The 18794-nt window shown below is 42.4% G+C and overlaps 1 protein-coding gene across 2 annotated transcripts in view; it reads left to right on the top strand.

The window, feature by feature from the left end:
- The first annotated feature begins 511 nt into the window (after positions 1-511).
- The window catches only part of fat1a (FAT atypical cadherin 1a), a 78349-nt gene continuing 60066 nt past the window's right edge, over positions 512-18794 (top strand). For both annotated transcript variants that reach the window (XM_080520409.1, XM_080520408.1), the window contains exons 1-3: positions 512-627; positions 2089-5378; positions 18469-18783. In XM_080520409.1, coding sequence (XP_080376535.1) covers positions 2117-5378; positions 18469-18783 — 3577 coding nt within the window. In that variant the 5' untranslated portion in view covers positions 512-627; positions 2089-2116. The remainder of the gene's footprint in view (positions 628-2088; positions 5379-18468; positions 18784-18794) is intronic.

Genomic DNA, 18794 nt, shown 5'->3' with positions numbered 1-18794 from the left:
AATAAAATATTTCAACGTGCATTTTGAAGTGGAAACAAAATGTCCAAGTTATTCTTCATGTAGACCTTAATCATAATCAGCATGACCTCAAAAGTGAATCCCTTGTGGTTGGTAACTTTTACTGAGTCTTTTCAGTGTGGAGACGCGCTTAATAAACAGCTGCTGCCCTGAGGCAAAACTAGCTGGTGGATTAAAATAAAGTGATTCAGTAAAGGACAGATCTTACTTTATTTTTTTTATTTTTATTTTTTTAAGAGGGGGAAGTATTTTTTTGTATGCGAAAAATCAGATCGCTCACTGGTCTTGGTGGGTTCACAGCGGAAAGGTTCGATCTTGTCCGTTGCCAGAAGTAGATCCGGACGTGCGCAGCGCGGAGAGATACCGGCCAGCTCCAGTGTGGGAGAGGAAGAGGGAAGCGGCGAGGGCTGGAAAGAGAGAGAGGGGGGGAGAGAGAGAGAGAGACAGAGAGAGAGAGAGAGAGCGAGAGAGCGAGAGAGCGAGCAGGCTGCCTGCGGGTGGCAGATGGAGTAGCGGAGCAGAGAGAAGTCCACGTATTACCATGCCGAGATTTGGACTACTCAAACTACATGCAAAACCTCCCAATCTACAGGATTACTAATACTAGAGGTAGGTGGATTTCTCGGATTCGTGCGCTTTGTGCGCCGCATCGCTGTTCAAAAAGTTCAGCTCTTCTATTGTGGAAGAAACGCGCCGCTTGCTGCTTTGGAGAACTTTAGCTGCAATAAAAATATTTTTTTTCGGTCGAATGTCATTTTTCAAAGTTATATATGTGTTTTTTTGTTGTTGTTTTTTTCCCCCAGTAGGAGTTTGGAATGTGTGTGGGTTTGTTTTTTCCCTCCTCGGAGCGAGTCTTTGCTGCGCTCGGCTGCCATCGTTTAAATAAGTGAATGGCTTTAGTTGGGGGATGGGGTTTGAAATGAAAGAGTCTCGCGGTGCCCAACTTCTTTTCTGTTAACGTTGAAGTTCTTTCAAAGCTAAAGTTTTTGCTGAGAAACGCGATCCGGGACGCGCAGTGAACGTCTGCTCTCAGTACCAGAATGAAACACAAGTTTACGCGTTAGTTTGTAGATATTTTTTTCCCCTTCAGCCAGTCGACAGTCAGCAGATGGTTCTTTTGTACCTGCAGGCGATAGTTTTGGATTTAACCTGATTCCACTCGGTTACTTTTTAACCCTCAATAAAGCATAAATAACTAAACCTTTGCACTGCTCATTTGGACACACCAAAAGTAAATAGCGTAGGTTTTTTTTTTTCTTTCTTTTTTTTTTTTTTTATTGCCAACCGCTCTTGCGCAGACATGGCAACGTCTTGGTTTTTATTTGCCTTTGTACAGACTCCCACACCGAGAAGCTGTAAAGCGGCTGTAAACGAATGAATGTGCAATTTTAAAGCAGTTCTATAGTCATCTACGTGCTGGATTTATCCCTGATTGTATTCAGATGACATTGTAAAGAGCACTTTTTTATTTTGATTTACCACACCGCCGTCATTTTTTTTTTTTGTAATTGTGCAAGTGCTATTATAATTGTATGAATCTTTTATAGCACTAGCAGCAGTGTCAGTCATGGGTTATTCAATTTAATATGGTTTTCAGTGATGCATGCATTCATATAAAGTGTAATAATTTTTTGAATTCTAATCACAAATTATGAATTTTCTGCATTTTTAATTCAAGATGAAACAGTGTTTTTATGTTGGAATAATTTGTAAACGTATTAATGAACTCATCCTGATGATATTAGTGATGTGCATCAAGCTGGCATCTGGTGTTGTGCAGACCTGGGAGCAGCACAGGCTTAGATCTCACCACCTGACTGACTCCTCTGCTTCATCCTATTTCCACACGGAGCCCATTTAGCCATTTATCAGCCGAGCTATCACTTGTCATGACATTTCAAGGAGTCTAGGATTAATTAAGCAGGATTTCACATCATTGTGGCTGGATTTTTGTTCATACGGGGGAGTGATTGTTTTTTGAAATATACCATTATCAGTGTATCGATTACAATTAAAAGTTATAACTGTCATTTATCTGTGATGCTAAATATTCTTTTTATTCTTCGCCAGGTGGTTCTGTGAAGATCACGGTACGATAATGGGGAAGCATTTGTTTCCGCTGCTGGTGCTGCTCCTGCAGCTTTCCTGTATCTGCGCAGAGAACCAAAGGCTGGTGAGGGCTGCCTCCATGCAATTCACGCACTCTGTTTACAATGCCACCATATACGAGAACTCTGCTGCTAAGACTTACTTGGAGAGTCACACCAAGATGGGAATCTATATCATGGACCCTACATGGGAGATACGGTACAAAATCATCTCTGGGGACAATGAGAACTTGTTCAAAGCGGAGGACTACCTGCTGGGAGATTTCAGTTTTTTGCGAATAAGGACCAAAGGAGGCAGCACTGCCATTCTGAACAGGGAGGTTAAAGACCACTACATTCTGACTGTCAAAGCGTCAGAGAGGAGCACCAACTTTGAGTGTCGCACCAGAGTGAAGGTGCAGGTACTGGATACGAATGATCTGAGGCCTCTCTTTTCACCAACGTCCTACAGCATCTCTCTGCCAGAGAACACGGCCATTCGCGCCAGTGTGGCCAAGGTTACGGCAACTGATGCAGACATCGGTACGAATGGCGAGTACTACTATAGTTTCCGAGAGTGGACGGACATGTTTGCGGTTCATCCAACAAGCGGTGTGGTGACACTGACCGGCAAACTGGACTTCTCCGAGACCAAGCTGTACGAGTTGGAGATTCTGGCTGTGGACAGAGGGATGAAGCTGTATGGCAGTAGTGGTTTCAGTAGCATGGCCAAACTCATGGTGAGGGTGGAGCAGGCCAATGAGCATGCGCCTGTGATTACTGCAGTGACCCTGGCCCCCTCTGATGTCGACCACGATCCCACCTATGCCATCATCACAGTCGAGGATCACGACCAGGGACCAAATGGAGAAATAGCATCATTGAGTATTGTGGCCGGTGATCCTCTTCAGCAGTTCAAGGCTCTAAGAATCAGCCCCGGGAGCAAGGAGTATAAAGTTAAAGCAGTCAAAGATGTAGACTGGGATAGCCAGCCATATGGATACAATCTCACTCTGCAGGCAAAGGACAAAGGCAGCCCCCCTCAATTTTCATCTGCCAAATTGGTACATGTCACTTCGGCTCAGTTCAAAGTGGGCCCGCCTATATTTGAGAAAGCCGTTTACAGAGTCAACCTGAGTGAATTTGCTCCTCTGCACACACCTGTCACTATGGTAACAGCTATGCCAAAGTATCCCCAGATAAAGTATGCTTTTAAACACAAATCTGACAAGAACAGGTTCGCCATAAATCCAGATACTGGCTTAATCAGCACCGCAGGACCAATCAATGCTGATATTTCCTCACAATTTGAGCTCGATGTGATCACCAGTGACAAAAAGGCGGCCACAAAAGTGATCATTGGTGTGATTGATGTGAACAACAATGCCCCAGAGTTCCAGCAGACATCGTACAAGGCCAGCGTTGATGAGAATGCACCCATAGGGACCAGTGTGTTAACAGTGAAAGCCACTGATCTAGACAGAGGGGAGAACGGCTATGTGACCTACAGTATTACCAATCTGAACCCCCAGCCGTTTGTTATTGATTACTTTTCTGGTGTGATCAGTACCTCAGAGGTCCTAGATTATGAGCTCATGCCCAGGATTTACAATCTTAAAGTCAGGGCGTCCGACTGGGGATCCCCTTTCCGCAGAGAGGTAGAGGCATCAGTCACAATAACATTAAATAACCTGAATGACAATAAGCCTTTGTTTGAAAATGTGGACTGTGAAGTGACTGTGCCAAGAGATCATGGTGTGGGAGAGCAGATAACAACGGCATCTGCCATAGATGCTGATGAACTGCAGCTTGTACGGTACAATATTAAAGCTGGAAATGATCTGGATTTGTTTGAACTGAACCCAAACTCTGGCATGCTGTCACTGAAGCACACGCTGAGCGAGGGAGAGGCAGCTAAAGTGTCCTTTCATAGTTTACAAATCGTGGCAACTGACGGCGAACATGAGACCCGGCCCATGTTCATGAACATAACTGTCATCACGGCCCGCAAGCCTGTCCAGTTAAAATGTGTGGAAACTGGCGTCGCTACCATGTTGGCTGAAAAGCTTCTTCAGGGCAGCAAAATCCACACGCAAGTTGAACACGACGACAACTTTATGGACATTCACTCAGTCAACCGGTACCCTCCTCAGTTTGCAGAGTCTTTCCCGAGCGTCATTGATGTTAAAGAGGACCTCACTGTTGGGGCTCGCATTGTTCATTTAAGTGCCACTGACTCAGACAGTGGCTTTAATGGAAAACTAGTGTATGTTATTTCAGGTGGAGATACGGAAAGCCGTTTTGTAGTTGATATGGAGACGGGTTGGCTTTTGGTTTATTCCCCTCTCGACAGAGAAACGACCGACCACTACACTCTCAATGTGACAGTTTATGATCTCGGGATACCACAGAAGTCGTCATCGCGTCTCTTGGATGTTAAAATATTAGATGCCAATGACAACAGCCCCCAGTTTTTACAAGCGTCGTACGCAGTTGAAATAAGCGAAAGCACACCTGTCGGGACTGAAATTATCCAGGTGGATTCAACAGACAAGGATCAAGGTGACAATGGAGTCGTTAAGTATTCAATCTTAGGAGGCACAAACCATTTTGCGATCAATGAGATAAGTGGAGTGGTGACTGTGACGAAGCCCTTGGATCGTGAGCTTCATCCATTTTATGCCTTGAAGATTGCTGCACGCGACCAGGCAACAAATGACCCTCAATTAGTGTCCGTGGTGCCACTTAAAATCACCCTTGAAGATGTGAATGATAATCCACCAAAGTTTGTTCCCCCCAATTACCGCGTGAAGGTGAGGGAGGACCTTCCCATCGGTACTGTGATTATGTGGCTGGAGGCTCACGACCCCGATCTTGGACCTTCTAGTCAGGTACGATACAGCCTCATTGATAATGGCGACGGGAAGTTCGAAGTCGACAAACTCAGCGGTGCTCTGCGCATTGTGCAGAATCTTGATTTCGAGATGAAACAGTTATACAACTTGACAGCAAAAGCTAAAGACAAAGGGAAGCCCATCTCTCTGTCGTCGACCTGTTTCATTGAAGTGGACGTGGTGGATGTTAATGAGAACCTCTACCGGCCGCTGTTCCGATCGTTTGTGGGAAAGGGATATATAAAAGAAGATGTGCTTGTTGGGACATCAGTGATGACTGTGACTGCTGAGGATGAAGATCAAGGACGAGATGGAGAGATTCGATACTCCATCCGAGACGGGTCCGGCCTGGGAATATTCTCCATTGATGAGGAAACAGGTGAGTCTCTATTCAGTTGACTAATGTGAAGCTTACACACACGAGAATAAGCATGACAGTTTCTCTGTGAGGCAGGTGGTGTAACCACGACTCGGCTGTGACGCCCAAACGCTTGTGTGGATTTCTGCAATTGGCATACAAACACTTGTGTGAGGAAAGTTTTATGGCGCTAAAGTTTACTCAGACATGTTCCACTCACTGGAACAATGAGGTAATATTGTCTTCTAAGAGATGAGCAAAGTTCCTGATTCCACTCATTTTTCTTCTGGGGAGAATTGACGACAGGAACAGACGGTCCAGCTGTCTCTCGGACCGTTTGTGGACATTCCCGAGTAGTCGCTGTGACACTAAGAAGATTCGGTGTGATTTCCACCACCACTCCCGCCAGCCAAGCTCTCGCCATGTTTATGGACAATCTTTTATAAAACAGATTCAATTTGGAAAATGGTCAAATCTGATTGACCCAAGGTTAAAATATTCTAAAGGAATTTGATAATAGGTTCATATTTTGCAGTGTGGTGCTGAGGGTAAGGATTTGCCGCAGAAAATATGTTAATACACTCTCAGCTGCCCAGAGTCATTTCAGCAGCTGACTCAAATTAGCTGAAATTAAGCAGTCTGGAATTCTAGCACTTCCTGTCCAAAAACCTAACAATCACCTGAGCTGGATGCTTTGGGATCTGGCTCTGTGCCCTCCCTTTTAAACCTGTTACTCACATTGTTGGAGGGCTTAACGTGACTTTCCGCTCATTTGATATGAAAAATTCTCTCTTCTCACCATACATTTTTAATGTCTAAATGAACCAGTGAAGCGTGATGCATAATGCATTAAGTTCTCTTGGCACAACATGTAACCTCAGAGGTGTATATCTACATAACAAAGATAGAATTGTGATTTATAATTCTGTGGCATTTGTTTCTGTTGTGAAAGCAATTTTTTTTGTATAGGTTATTGTTGATTGAGAATCAGATATATGTGAATTATTAAATCAGTTGACAGGAAGTCTCAACAGTGAACCTGTTGGGAAATATTTTTCTCTTGCTTATCCTGGTAAATTTAGCATGAGGAGATGAGTCTTTATGGAGGCTGCATCCTCCAAGGCTGTTTGTCGCTTTTGGTGTGTTTGTGATTGTTTCCGTGGCAGTAGCTGGATTGCTGGTTTGTAATGAGATTTTGCTTTATGAAGAGAGATACTGTGATTGTCTGCTCAAACCAGTGACTGCATTCATATGCAGAGAATCCGTTTTAATTCAGGTTCAGCCTCATTTCACAATAAACTGACTTGAATAAAATCTGAATTTATTATAGCGCAATTGTGAAATAAGTAAGAGGAGCTGGAGTTGTGCTGTAAGCTTGGCTGGCAAGCTGTTCTTTCCTCAACCTTAACATGATTAACAGACCTTTACCAGGATTTGTTGTGTTTCACTGACAGTAGATGGGAAAAAAAAGAATACAAAGGAGAAGTCATTGTCACTCGTGTGAGCCATGGCTGTATGATATTGTCAGATATGCTGTGCTGTCTAATACCAGTGATCTGAGCTTTTCTAGTTGGGATTAAGCACTTGCATATTGTGTTTTTGTATTTCGATTTTCGATTTTCTTTTTAAAGCAAAGTGACCAGCACAAATAGTTCTTGATGTGATGTGACAATGCTCAGTTAAAAAAAAAGTCCTGTTGGTATTTGTGGAAGCAAAAAAAGCTAAATGAAGTCTTTGACCTCCAACTGTAACCTTCCTTGTGGCATCTGAGCATCCTTATAAGTCTCGTGGCCCTAATCATTTAGGTTTAATTTTTTTTTGCCAATGAGACAAGCTTATTTACTTTGCGCGGTTGTCGCCGGGAGCGCTGCGAGGCCGACTGTTCCCCACTGAGCAGAATATTTCTTTAGATGCTGCAGTTGAATTACACTTGAGGAGGTATTTATGGGCCACCCTGGGCAATAAAGGTCTGGCGTGTTACTGCTTCCACCACAACCTTCTGTCAGTAAATAGTGGACACAACTCTGCCTGTGTGAACCGGCTGACATCAGTTCTTAACCCAGAGTAAATAGGAGTCCCAATTCTTTTTGGCTGCTGTCGTAATACAGGATATGTAGCACAATACATGATCCAGAGGGAGGGAGTCTGTTTCAGTTTAATATAGCAAGGAGTGTATTGTCGACTGATCCTGCCTGGATTTTCAAAAATGCAGTGATACCAGCCAATCCTTTACTGCTGTATTAGTCTTGATGGAGTCACATGCAGGCCTGCAACTGGCATCCATGGTTTGACTCCAAATCCTGTGTAGAGCACTCATTCTGAGAGCTTGGTTTGATCTTCTACTTAATCCCAGAGGCCTATATTAAGTGATTATCAGGAGGTGCAATGATAGGATTGTCCTGGGCTGGGTCCTGTTATTATGGATTTCATCTGAGGTCAGTAGACAACTAAATACAGCCAAGGTGGTAATGCCCCTCCTATGATTTCACTAGATGAAGGGTGTGGCGTGTTAGGCGACCATATGCATTTAGAATATCAAGCCTCCAAAAGGAAAACATAAGCACACCCCACCATATGTACGCAGCACTGCAGCTGCATGTTGTGAATCTTAACCAGAGTGTTTTAAAATGGTTCAAAATTAGAAAACAAATGAGAAAGTGGCGTGAGGAAAACTGCCAGGAGCCGCACACCTTCAGATTCGAAATGACTCTTTCAGTGTGGGACAGAGTGAGAAGGGACGACAGAAGTCTTTTTATGTTTTACTCAATGCCTGTAATCCCAAACCCACATTCATTCAGTTTAATCTCTTCACGTTGAATGAAGGATGTATTTTAAATCATGTAAAGTGCTCATGTTTGTTGCCCATTTGACTAATGCGGATGCAAGGAATAAACACATTTTTGGCCAAAGATGCAGTCGGAACTTCTCAAATGTTTTTGAGACATCCGCTGTTCTTATTTACCTCCACCTTAGGTTAAAGAGGGGCTCTTATTCAAGCCACGTCCTCTTCCTTACTTTTGGACCCTCTCTGTCTGACTACTCGGGGAGTCCATGGCAACTGTTTGTGCAGACATTCTCAGTGTTATTAAAAGCTCTGTGGTCACTGGATCGGTGCCATCTCAATTTAAACATACCTCTTATTATCAGGACTCTTTTCCGGGGCCTTTCCCATGCTGGATACTAAAAATGTCCAATCATTGCTGTAATGGGAAAGCCCGCTAATAGCAAAGTTGGACTGATAGGGACCAAAAGAAGCCGGAAAGCTTGAGAACAACAGAACTGAACTTCAGATAAAGCTGCTTAGCGTTACACATTGGGCAACTGAAGAGTTTCAGCTGAAATACAGGATAGAGATATACTTGCCTCCTAATCCAAGGCCAGTATTAGCTTTTTATCCAGGTTTGTGCTACTGAACTTTGAGTAAAATATCCACTATATCAATTTCTAACATTTACCAGCGTACTCTGTTTTTCAGCTATGTTGCTCATAAAGAAACCGACACCTTTCTTGTCGAAGCTTTTAAGTTATTTGTGGCTTTGCATGCTGGAGCACAAGAGGTCAGCTGATACGAGTTTTGAAGCGCTGGTGCCAATTAAAATAAGTAAAACAAAAACAAGTGCCGCAAATGCCTGATAAAGTTGTATATTTTCAAAACACGATTGCTGGCTCTCCTGGGCTGGACATACACACCCTCTAACGTGTTACTCAGCCTGAAGAGTCATTTACTGAAGCTCTACATATTGTATGTAGGTCAGAACTGGAACAAGTTGTATTATTACTCCTCAAATTTCACACTCTCGCAACATACCAATGGAATGATCTTTATGTAACCAAATATTGAGACTCGTTTGTTGTAAACTGCATTTCACTTAGTAAAAAAACAAACAGAAAACAATACAAAAAGACCCAATAAAATTCCACACTACCACTATTAATACTTCATTCATTTCAGAACTTCAAATGAATGCTACAAAGTAGTCGTCAGCCTGACGCACCTTATTTCAGGTAACAGGCCATAAATGTCAAGGTGACTTTTTTTTTTATTGTCAGTGAGTAATCGTCTATTTATTTCCCTCTGTCTGCGATAACTGAAGACGATTGTGCAAATCAGGACGCTGTATCCTTATTGACATGGAAGAGACTTATATGGAAGTGGAAGCAAAGCAGCTTTTCACATAATGTAAAGCACATTTTATTGATCTAGCATTTTTTTTTTTATTAAATAGTTTGGACATTGAGGACTGTGGACAAAGAGTTATTTAAGTCTTTTTTTATTTTTTTGCATTTTTCTTTCAGAAATGTTTCATGTATGCTTTTCTATATTTTGAAAACTCAAAATTACTCAACAAACATTTTCCATTTTCACTTGAAAAACTTATGTAAATGAGGCCTCAGAAGTCACAAAGTATCAACCAGCAAAGTTTCTATTCCTGGCAAACAAGAATGTGTCTCTATAAATCATATGTAGCCATTTATTGCTTAATTCCGGGTGATGTGACCAATCAATAGGAGGTAGAAGTACTTAACTCCTGTTCTCTTCAGTATTAGCTGCAGTGACCGAAAGGCTATTGAACTAAATGACCTGAGGAAGAGCAACAAAAATAGTTGTGGTTATCCAGACGTGTCATTGCAACTGGTGCTTAGATAATGAATTTCTACAATAAAACAAAATGGAGTCAGTTTTGAGCAAAGACTCGCTCCATAAATTTGGCTGTGCAGCTCTTGAACATGATCGTGTCAACATCTAAACAGTCATAGTGGCCCAGAATATGTGTTCTCGACTTTAATAAAAATTTTTAGTGATACATTTTTGTAAAAAACATTTTTTGGGTTTGTTATGTAACGATTCCTATTCAGACCCTGGTTTCAGTTGAAAGGTTTGGTTTTGACCCCGACACTAAACCGACGCCTCTCTGCCAACGAAGCAAAGAGAGACGGAACTCAATTCAAAGGTGTTTCCAAAGCAAATTGTGTTTCGACTTCGCGGTGAAATGATCCCATGTACAAGGTGACCACAGCAGAGAGTGAAGCGTCTACATGAGACGCAGATGCAGATTCTATAATGTATGCATTGCCCTTTCTTGTTGGATAAAATATGCATTGCCCTTTCACTTGAAGCTGTTTGCAGCCCGTGCTGTGAAAGGCTCCATTGTGAAACCAAATGAAACAGTTTGATGCATCATGACAAAGTCTTGTTCCATTTCCAGTAGGGAGGGGGAAAAAAAACATAAAAACCAGCCGGCTATTCACTTCCCTTCTCCACGTCAAAGCAAACAGACTCTTAGCGATATTGAGAAGTCGCATGCTCGTACTTGTTTGTGGTCAGTGTCTTGGCGTGGTCTATATTTTTGAAAGTGGGAGCTGCTGCCCTCTTGTCGTGAATTTTCTGTGCGTCTGGGATAAAAGTTGGACTGCTAAGTGGCGCATGACTCCAAATAGTCTTTGCTTGAGCGCCGTTACTGTGGCGATGGGACCAGGAATGTGTGGAGCGACCCAGTTGATTGTAGGTTGCTAAATGAAAAACACACTTTCCCTCGTTATAGTATGTTGTTCTCTCAGTCCATTGCGTCTTTTTAAAGAAGCCCCGAGTTGTCTTATGCACAGGATGTGCTCCATTGTTTGTTTATTCATGCCATGCGAACCCTCACTCACGGGTTAGATCTGTTGCCTCTTTTCTTTTTGATGCACTACAGTTTTGACGTTTCTAAAGCTTTGTCTTCCAGCGTTTGACTACAAAGAACCTTTGAAAAGCCTGACTGGTGCAAGCCGGCCATTCACTTATTTCAGAAGAAAAACAACAAAATGAGTTCGTAGAAATATTTATTCATTATACAACTTTCATTACTTTGAGTCACTGATACTTCCAATCAGTACAATAGTAAGGCAGAAAGTGTTCGCGTTCTGCTCAATGACACGTCCCACCATCTCTACCGGCGACTCTCTCACTCTCTTTAATTATTGACATGCTTTTATCCTTTTATTCAACTTCCAGCAACTATTTCAAGCATTTACAGGCAATTTCATGCTGTCTGAGAAGTGACAGCCGTGACTGCAAATGCACTCTAGTGCAGTGCTGTGAAAATACGTTTGCCTGTCCGTCAGCCTAAAATTGGGTGATCTTATCGGCCGGTATTAAAATTTCCCCTCTGGAAGTTTAAATCATGGGATTTATTTGAAGGATCCCGTGAACTTGTCCCTTCTCTTTCTTTCGATTAAGTTTTTTCTTTTTTTGCTTGAAGTCTGTTTTCCATCATTCTTTTGTTTTATTTATACTTTGAGGACATTCTCTCATTTAGGAGTGTCTAAATATTCACAAGGAAAATATCAAAAATAGATGAAAATTGAATAAACTTGGAACGTAGAGTCTTTTGACTTATGGCTGTTATTGTTTGATCTCTTAATTTAGCCATTACAGTCAAATACCTAAGTTAGTTGAATCATGTTTTTCCAAATTCACATCTGTTTCCCTTTATAAATGCAAAATGACAAGTCCTGTGGTGAAAGCATGTTGACCAACATGCTGCTCTTAATCTAAAAGATAGCGAAATACCACAGCATGTAGCTGAAGGACATGACCAATGCTATTCAATTCGCGCTGTGCTTTGTGCTTGCTGATCACCTATGGGCTTGTGGCGTGTGACTGTATTTAGAATCGGAGTACATTCTCTATATATAATACCATAAACTGAAAAATGAGACAGTACCACTATATCACCTGCATGTTAATTGCAACGTTCTTACACGATCCAACAGGTGTGAACAAAAGACTCTCAGCAGCACTCATTAACACGTTCTCCTGTTTTTTTCAACTGTTGTTGTGGATTCATAGAAAACCTAAAGTATTAAAAATACCAAGATGTATTCCCAGAGATAGTTATGTGGACTGCTTTCGGCTGCATTCAGGCTCGTCTTGTTGTCGCTACGAGGTTGCCAGCAGAAACTCAGGAGAGGTAATGTTAATTAGCGAGCTGCCGAGCTTCATATTTACTGTACAGTCATGACAGTGGTATTGATCCTCCTGTCTGACTGTCAACAAGAGGAGCATTTGGCATTTTTTTCCTATAATGTTGCTGTAAATAGTAACTATGAAGTGTAAATTTTTTTCTTGTAAGGGTGCACTGGTACCAGTTTGTCTAGATGCTTCGAATGCCGATATGGGAATTTGCAGTTCCTATCTTTCTGGTGGAAACGTGATGAAAGTATAGAATAGCCAGGTGTAAATGAGATAATTCGACATCATTTTCATTGCCAAAAAAGTAAAAGTTGTTCACTGTTTCCTTGGCTAATATTCAGTCCAGTCACCAATCGGCACCGGTGAGCATCTCAGCACGTCTGTTTAAGATTCTGAAATAAAAAACGAAACAAATATTCCCATGGCTGATATTGCTTCTTCGTCACTGATTAGCCAGAATTGATGCAACCCTATTATCTTGTTCTGCGATTGGCCATTGTTCAATATATCCTGCAACCATAAGGGAGTATTGATCCGTTATCATATGACTATGTCTTCATGTATGTGGAACGAGATAACTTTTCTTAGTTATCCACGGCTCCGGAATAGAAAGTACGGCTGTCCACGCATATTCGTCTTTCTCTTCTTCGGTCATTGTTTGCTTTCAGCACAAGGTATACACAGCTTTTATAGATGAAGATATATTGAACACTATCTATACATAGATCAATGCAGATGTAAATGAAGAGGTTTAGACACCCAGAGTGTTACAGAACTAAATGGAGTTGGACTCATTGTTATCGGAGGAGCAGGGTAAGGGCCTTTTAGGGTTGGGATGTCGTATCTGTTCAAATAACACTGTGATATTGAATCAAGGAATATGGCTCCGAGGACTTTTTGAAAAGGCCTTTGAAACAACACTGTTCCCAGCAACAATGGCAGCTTTGTGCCATCAGCTAAATCCCAAAAGCTATCTCGACTGGAATTAATGTGAATTTTTCTCTTTTTAAATAGAGGAAGAAATATCCATTCAGTCATGCATGAAAGATATGGAACAACTGGAATGAAGGATATGTATTTCGAGTCTAAAGATTTTCATGTTTTCTTTGGACGGATGTTTTCTTCTCGTCGCACCGATTGTGCTGCTGTTGCATACACAACAGTGAGATGTTTGTAAAGAAACTTTCTGTAACGCCAGCTGCTGAAAGTGGTTTTTCTGCCTGTGTAATGGGTTCAGTGGTGCAACAAGTGGTTGGAAATGGTTCACAGGCTCAACAGGCTGTAAAAGTGTGTCCAGTGTGTTGAGGGAGATAAGATAAACCTGCTTTTTTTCTGTGGTGCTTTATCATCATTACAATAAGACTTATTCCTCTATTGTGTGAAACAGTGTGAGTCACAGACTGTTAAGTTATGGATGTTTGGACGTACAAGTATTACATGGAAGGAATAGAAAGAGAAGCTGAGTATAGATTTACAATGAAGACCCTTCCCAACTCAAAGCAGGAGGAAAAAAAATGAATCTATGACTAAATAATAGTAAATGTTTACATTAATAGTACTTCAGGGTTTCTCTAGCAACTGTTTTGAATGATTTGACACATTGCAAACGTTTTTAGAGAAGACAATTTGAGTTTGGGGGATATTTTCTACTGATTTATCGTCCCGAGTTAGAATTAAAATCTTTTTACAAGTTTTATATCCCAGAAGCACAGATTGTGCCTTCAGATTATTTACAAACTTGAAAACAACGTTTTTGACCCACATGCATCAAACTGGACAATTTGTAAAATGCAATCTACATGAATATACTTAAAAACCATGTAGTCATCAAATATGTCTGACGTTGGAATTGTACAGGCACATACGTTCCCATCCAGGAGGAGTCTTTGCTGAGGTCGTCCATGGTCGTATCAGCAAGAAGGCCCCCAGGCTCCTTTCTGCACGTGCGCCAGCAGTGTGGCTTCTAACACAAAGAATGTGTGTGCATGGCTGCCCTGCCTGCAGATCTGTGTCCTATTGAAAATGTATCATGAGTAGGGAAGTCAGACAATGGCTCCCTCCAGTCTGCTGAGCAGCTGAGGCCCTGCATCAACTCAGAATGGGCTTAAAAAAGAAAAAAAGAAAAAGAAAAAAGAACATCCAAGTGCAAAACTGTAAAAATCTGAATCATGAAGTTGAAAAAACTGCACTTAAAAGAAAGATGATGCAACACAGACATAAACCCGCTTTCGTCCCAACTTGTTCTCAATGTTCGGTGTTGCAATCAAGTTCAAAATTAGTATGAAAATGCAAATGGAAATAGGGTTAGTCAGTGGAACACACTGGCAGTCTTTTATCTGCACTCTGTAAATTAAGGGTTCAAGAATGGAAGTGGAAGATTCTTGTTTTAATGTCTTTTTTATTTATTTTTTTACAAAGCATCCCAAGTTTTCCGGTATGGCGGTTGGTATATCACACTCGGCTCAACAACTAGGTAGAGGAATTTCAAGCATTTTGCCAGGGCTATGGAAAAGGGGGGGGGGGGGGGGGGGGGGGGGTGCACTGAGAAAGTTTATGCAAGCATGTGAGCTGGAGGCCTGAGACGGCTGAGGAATGTGGGGAAGGGGTGAGCGAAATTAACCGGGATCGTTCAAAGCAAACACGATCCACAAGGAAGTGCTGCCTTATGTTGAGTTAGCTGCGCATAATCACCACTTCTGAGGCTGGCGGCTCGGACGCCTCGGCAAAAACTACCAGATTCGGTGTCAGAACAGGAGACAAACTCCAGTTTAGGTGTTTCCATCCCTATTGACAACACAAAGCTATATTTAGAACTTGACTTAACTTATGGCATGTGGTTAAGAGTTTCACGCGGCTTTTTTCCAGAGATAATTTCAAAGGAATCTTCCTCGTGTTGAGGTTTTTCTAGAATTAAAAGGTATTGTGGTGTCTGCACAGGATGTGGATTTAATGTGCGTTTCTACATAAAACACCTGCTGGTCGTGATAGTTTAAAATCTGTTGGCTGTCTGAAGACTCAACCTCACTGCCACTGTGTGCCTTGAGTAGCTTTGAAGAACAAAGCCAGAGGAAAAAGAAAAAGAGCAAGGAAAGGGAGAAAAAAAAAGAAAAGCGGAAAGAAAATCTGGCTGAGGTCTTTTTTTGCGAGGTCTGTTTTCTTTTTCTTTTTCTTTTTTTTTCCTTGTAGCCCAAGGGCAGGTTTTGCTTCAGCATTACTGGGAAGACGAGGTATATGGTATGGGTGTGGCAACCAAATTCCTCAGATTCACCTTTCAAGTGCTTTGTTAGCAACTATCCCCTCCAAAGCTGTGGCAGGTATCTTATCGTATGTGCTGTTTTACACTTTTAAGGTCAAGCTGTTGTGCAGAAATCTCTAAAGCGTGTTAGAAATGATAAAAAGGAAAGAAAAAAAAAAGTGTGAGCACTAAGACGTTGTTTGCCGAGTGTTTTGACCTCAAAAGATGAAGTTGTCTCGCGCGTTGCGGTGGTTACTTGACGAAACAACCGAGAGCAAAAAAGCGTGACCCTGGTAAAAGTGGGATTGTTCTGCAACACTGATCTCTGCCAGTCCAACCCATGAGCCCTCAAGCAAGGGCATCTTCTTGGCAGACACATGGATGTCTCATACTTTCTGTATCGTCAGCTGTTTTCTCTTATTAGTGCATTTGCATGTGCGTACATGACGGCGCTGCACCTCCTCGCTTCACCTGCTCACAAAGTCTCACTGTTCTCTGTTTTCTGCTCCTATTACCACAGCGCTCTTTCACAGATTTCCGAAACATTTATCCCTCTTTTCATTCCGTGTCTCTGCTCGGGATGCCTTGCATTTGCATTGCTTATTTATGTCCGACGAGTGCAATTTCCTGCAGACAATTCTTTCTCGTAGTGGCCTTTAATATCCACTACAAGCTGTCAGCCTCTGTAAAATCATGAATTAGTCATCATTTTGCTGTTTTATTAAACCGGATTCCGATCTGTTCATCTGATTTTGTGACTCCTAAATGCGTCCTCGTGTGTTTTTCCGTGATTTCAGCATGTAAACGATTACCTTCACTAGACATTGATGTTTAATTTGCATTCTCGATATACTGGCCAGTGTTATGTCAGCAGTGGGACTCCTGGCTTTAGGAAACATTGTGGACCTACCTATTTTTCCCCCCCTCACCTCCTTATTACATGCCTGAAGCTAAGGTGAGAGAGCTGTAATGATGACTAATGACAAGAGAAGATCTCTGGACAAAATTGCAGGGATGGCGAGAGAACAAACAAACTCCGGTCCCATGGCAAATGTGGGAATTCTGGGTAAAATCATTGATTACCCAACGTTTGCTCTCAGTAGCACTCATTCATGGTTGTTTATCAAGTTACGCTGAGCGCACACAAAGGCGGCGGCAACACAAAGGCGGCCTGTGTAAACTTTTCGAAACCTTTGAAACGTGTCGCAACGGTTTTGTGATGGATTCTTATCGGGGCCACCAGCAACTGCGAGTGTCACAGCAGTAAATGGATACTCGGTAATGATAGTGGCAATGAAACACCGTTGGTATGCTCAGGTAATAATAGCATGAAATATAACGATACGTTTCCACTGAGTCATTACTGTTATAAAAGTATTGCAAAATACAGACTTGGTAAATGGCGCCGTGTTTCTTTTTTCTGAGGGACATATTTTCCCTGTTGCTCGCAACACAGGTTTTGTACATGTGGGGATAATTGGACCCCCGAGTGCACGTTTTCTTGACACTGTTGTTTCATCAGTAGCAACTCCTCTTTTTCTTTTTCTTTTTTTTTTTCTTTTTAGCTCCACCGGAAATCCTTGATTTGAGTTTTTGTTCTCATTCTTCTACAAAGCGTTGAACTCTGCTAAAGCGACACACAAAGGAGTGATTGTACCGTGGCAGTTTAGCTTGAATCAGTAGTTTTATCCTCACAGTGAAGCCCAATTTGAATGAAACCACAATCAAAGTATCGGCTCCAGTAGCGGCCCTCTAAGTAAATTGCTTTCTTTGCTGTATGTTTGAGTTTGATTATCGCAAAGGAAGTCATGCAGAAGATGAGTCAGCAGACAAACCCAACAACCCACCTGCAAGCTCCGGGAAGATTTGTTGTCTTAAGCAGGACAGTCACCTCTAAGCTGTTGGCAGACTCACTGTTTGTAGAAACATTGCTCTTTTTTTTTGTAAAGTCACTTTCATGTTGTGTAGAATAAAACACAGCACGTAATTAGCTCCAAGTATCACACGTTACAGTTGACTGACAGGTTTGTAGATTTGGCTCTCTCGAACTACAGCTAATCCATTCAAATTGCATATGAGGGGAGCCGTAAATTAAGGTATCACATGGGCATTAGCGCAAGCGCTCTCTCCCAAACTTAAAAACCCACCTTTGCTAAAAGTTTCTCACACTTATCCCTTCCTTCAGCACAATGGGCCTGCCAAACACCTGGCGAGCGGCTGCAAGTGGGGTCAGACAAAAGGACCTAAAGTAAACGTACTCCTGTGAACTTTGCTGTTAGTTTTTCTTCTAAATGATTATTGAGAAGTCGCCCAGGTATTATTACTGATTTACTGCAGCAGCTTGTTCACCTTACGCCTGTGCAATGGATATAAGTAGAACAATGGAGGCAAGCGGTAGGCAGGAGGTTAAAGACGAGGTCCCTCGATCCTTGACTGCACCTCAGGTGTTGCTCCTCGTATGCGTAGTTGAGGTTAACGACGACTGCGATGTAGCAAACCAGTGGCATATTCTCCCCAAGACAATCAATAGCTCACAACTCAAACTCGCTGAAATGCGTCTCTGTGCACCTCCGCTGTGGAAGACACTGCCGTTGTAAACTTATACAACCCGCATTTGTTTCTGAAAACTTGTTTTGTTTGCTCAGCTGAAGGTTACAGCCCCCAGACGGCAGTGAAATGTAAACAGAGAAGCACTAGCTAGTTGTTGTTGATATACCACCTTGACGTGTTTCAGGCTAAAAGGGCCCTTGAACCTGCCGATAGTGCTCAGGGCCGGCTCAAACCTGCGTTCTCTTCATTGCCAGAAATCGATTCAGAGAGAGATCGCTGATAAAGCAGCCGGTGGCGAATAACTCTGGACATGTATCGCAGTTAAAAATGTTAGTAAGAATTTTTTTTTTTTGTGCCTTTTTCCAATCTCGCAGGTGTTATACGGACGCAGGAGCTGCTGGATCACGAGACGAAGCCTCACTACTGGCTCACCGTCTACGCGATGGATCGCGGCGTGGTGCCCCTCTCCGCCTTCATCGAGGTCTACATCGAAGTGCAGGACGTCAACGACAACGCGCCGCAGACTTCCGAACCTGTCTACTACCCCTCCGTGATGGAGAACTCCCCCAAAGACGTGTCCATCATCCAGATAAACGCGGTCGATCCGGACGCCCGGGCCAGTGATAAACTCACCTACAGGATCACCAGCGGCAATCCCCAGGGCTTCTTCGCCGTTAACGCCAAGACAGGTAGGGCCGCT

Source organism: Blennius ocellaris, assembly GCF_963422515.1.
Source record: "Blennius ocellaris genome assembly, chromosome: 3".
In the NCBI taxonomy this organism is placed as follows: domain Eukaryota; kingdom Metazoa; phylum Chordata; class Actinopteri; order Blenniiformes; family Blenniidae; genus Blennius; species Blennius ocellaris.
Note: the sequence above shows the minus strand (reverse complement) of the source record. Positions and strands in the feature narration are given on the sequence as shown.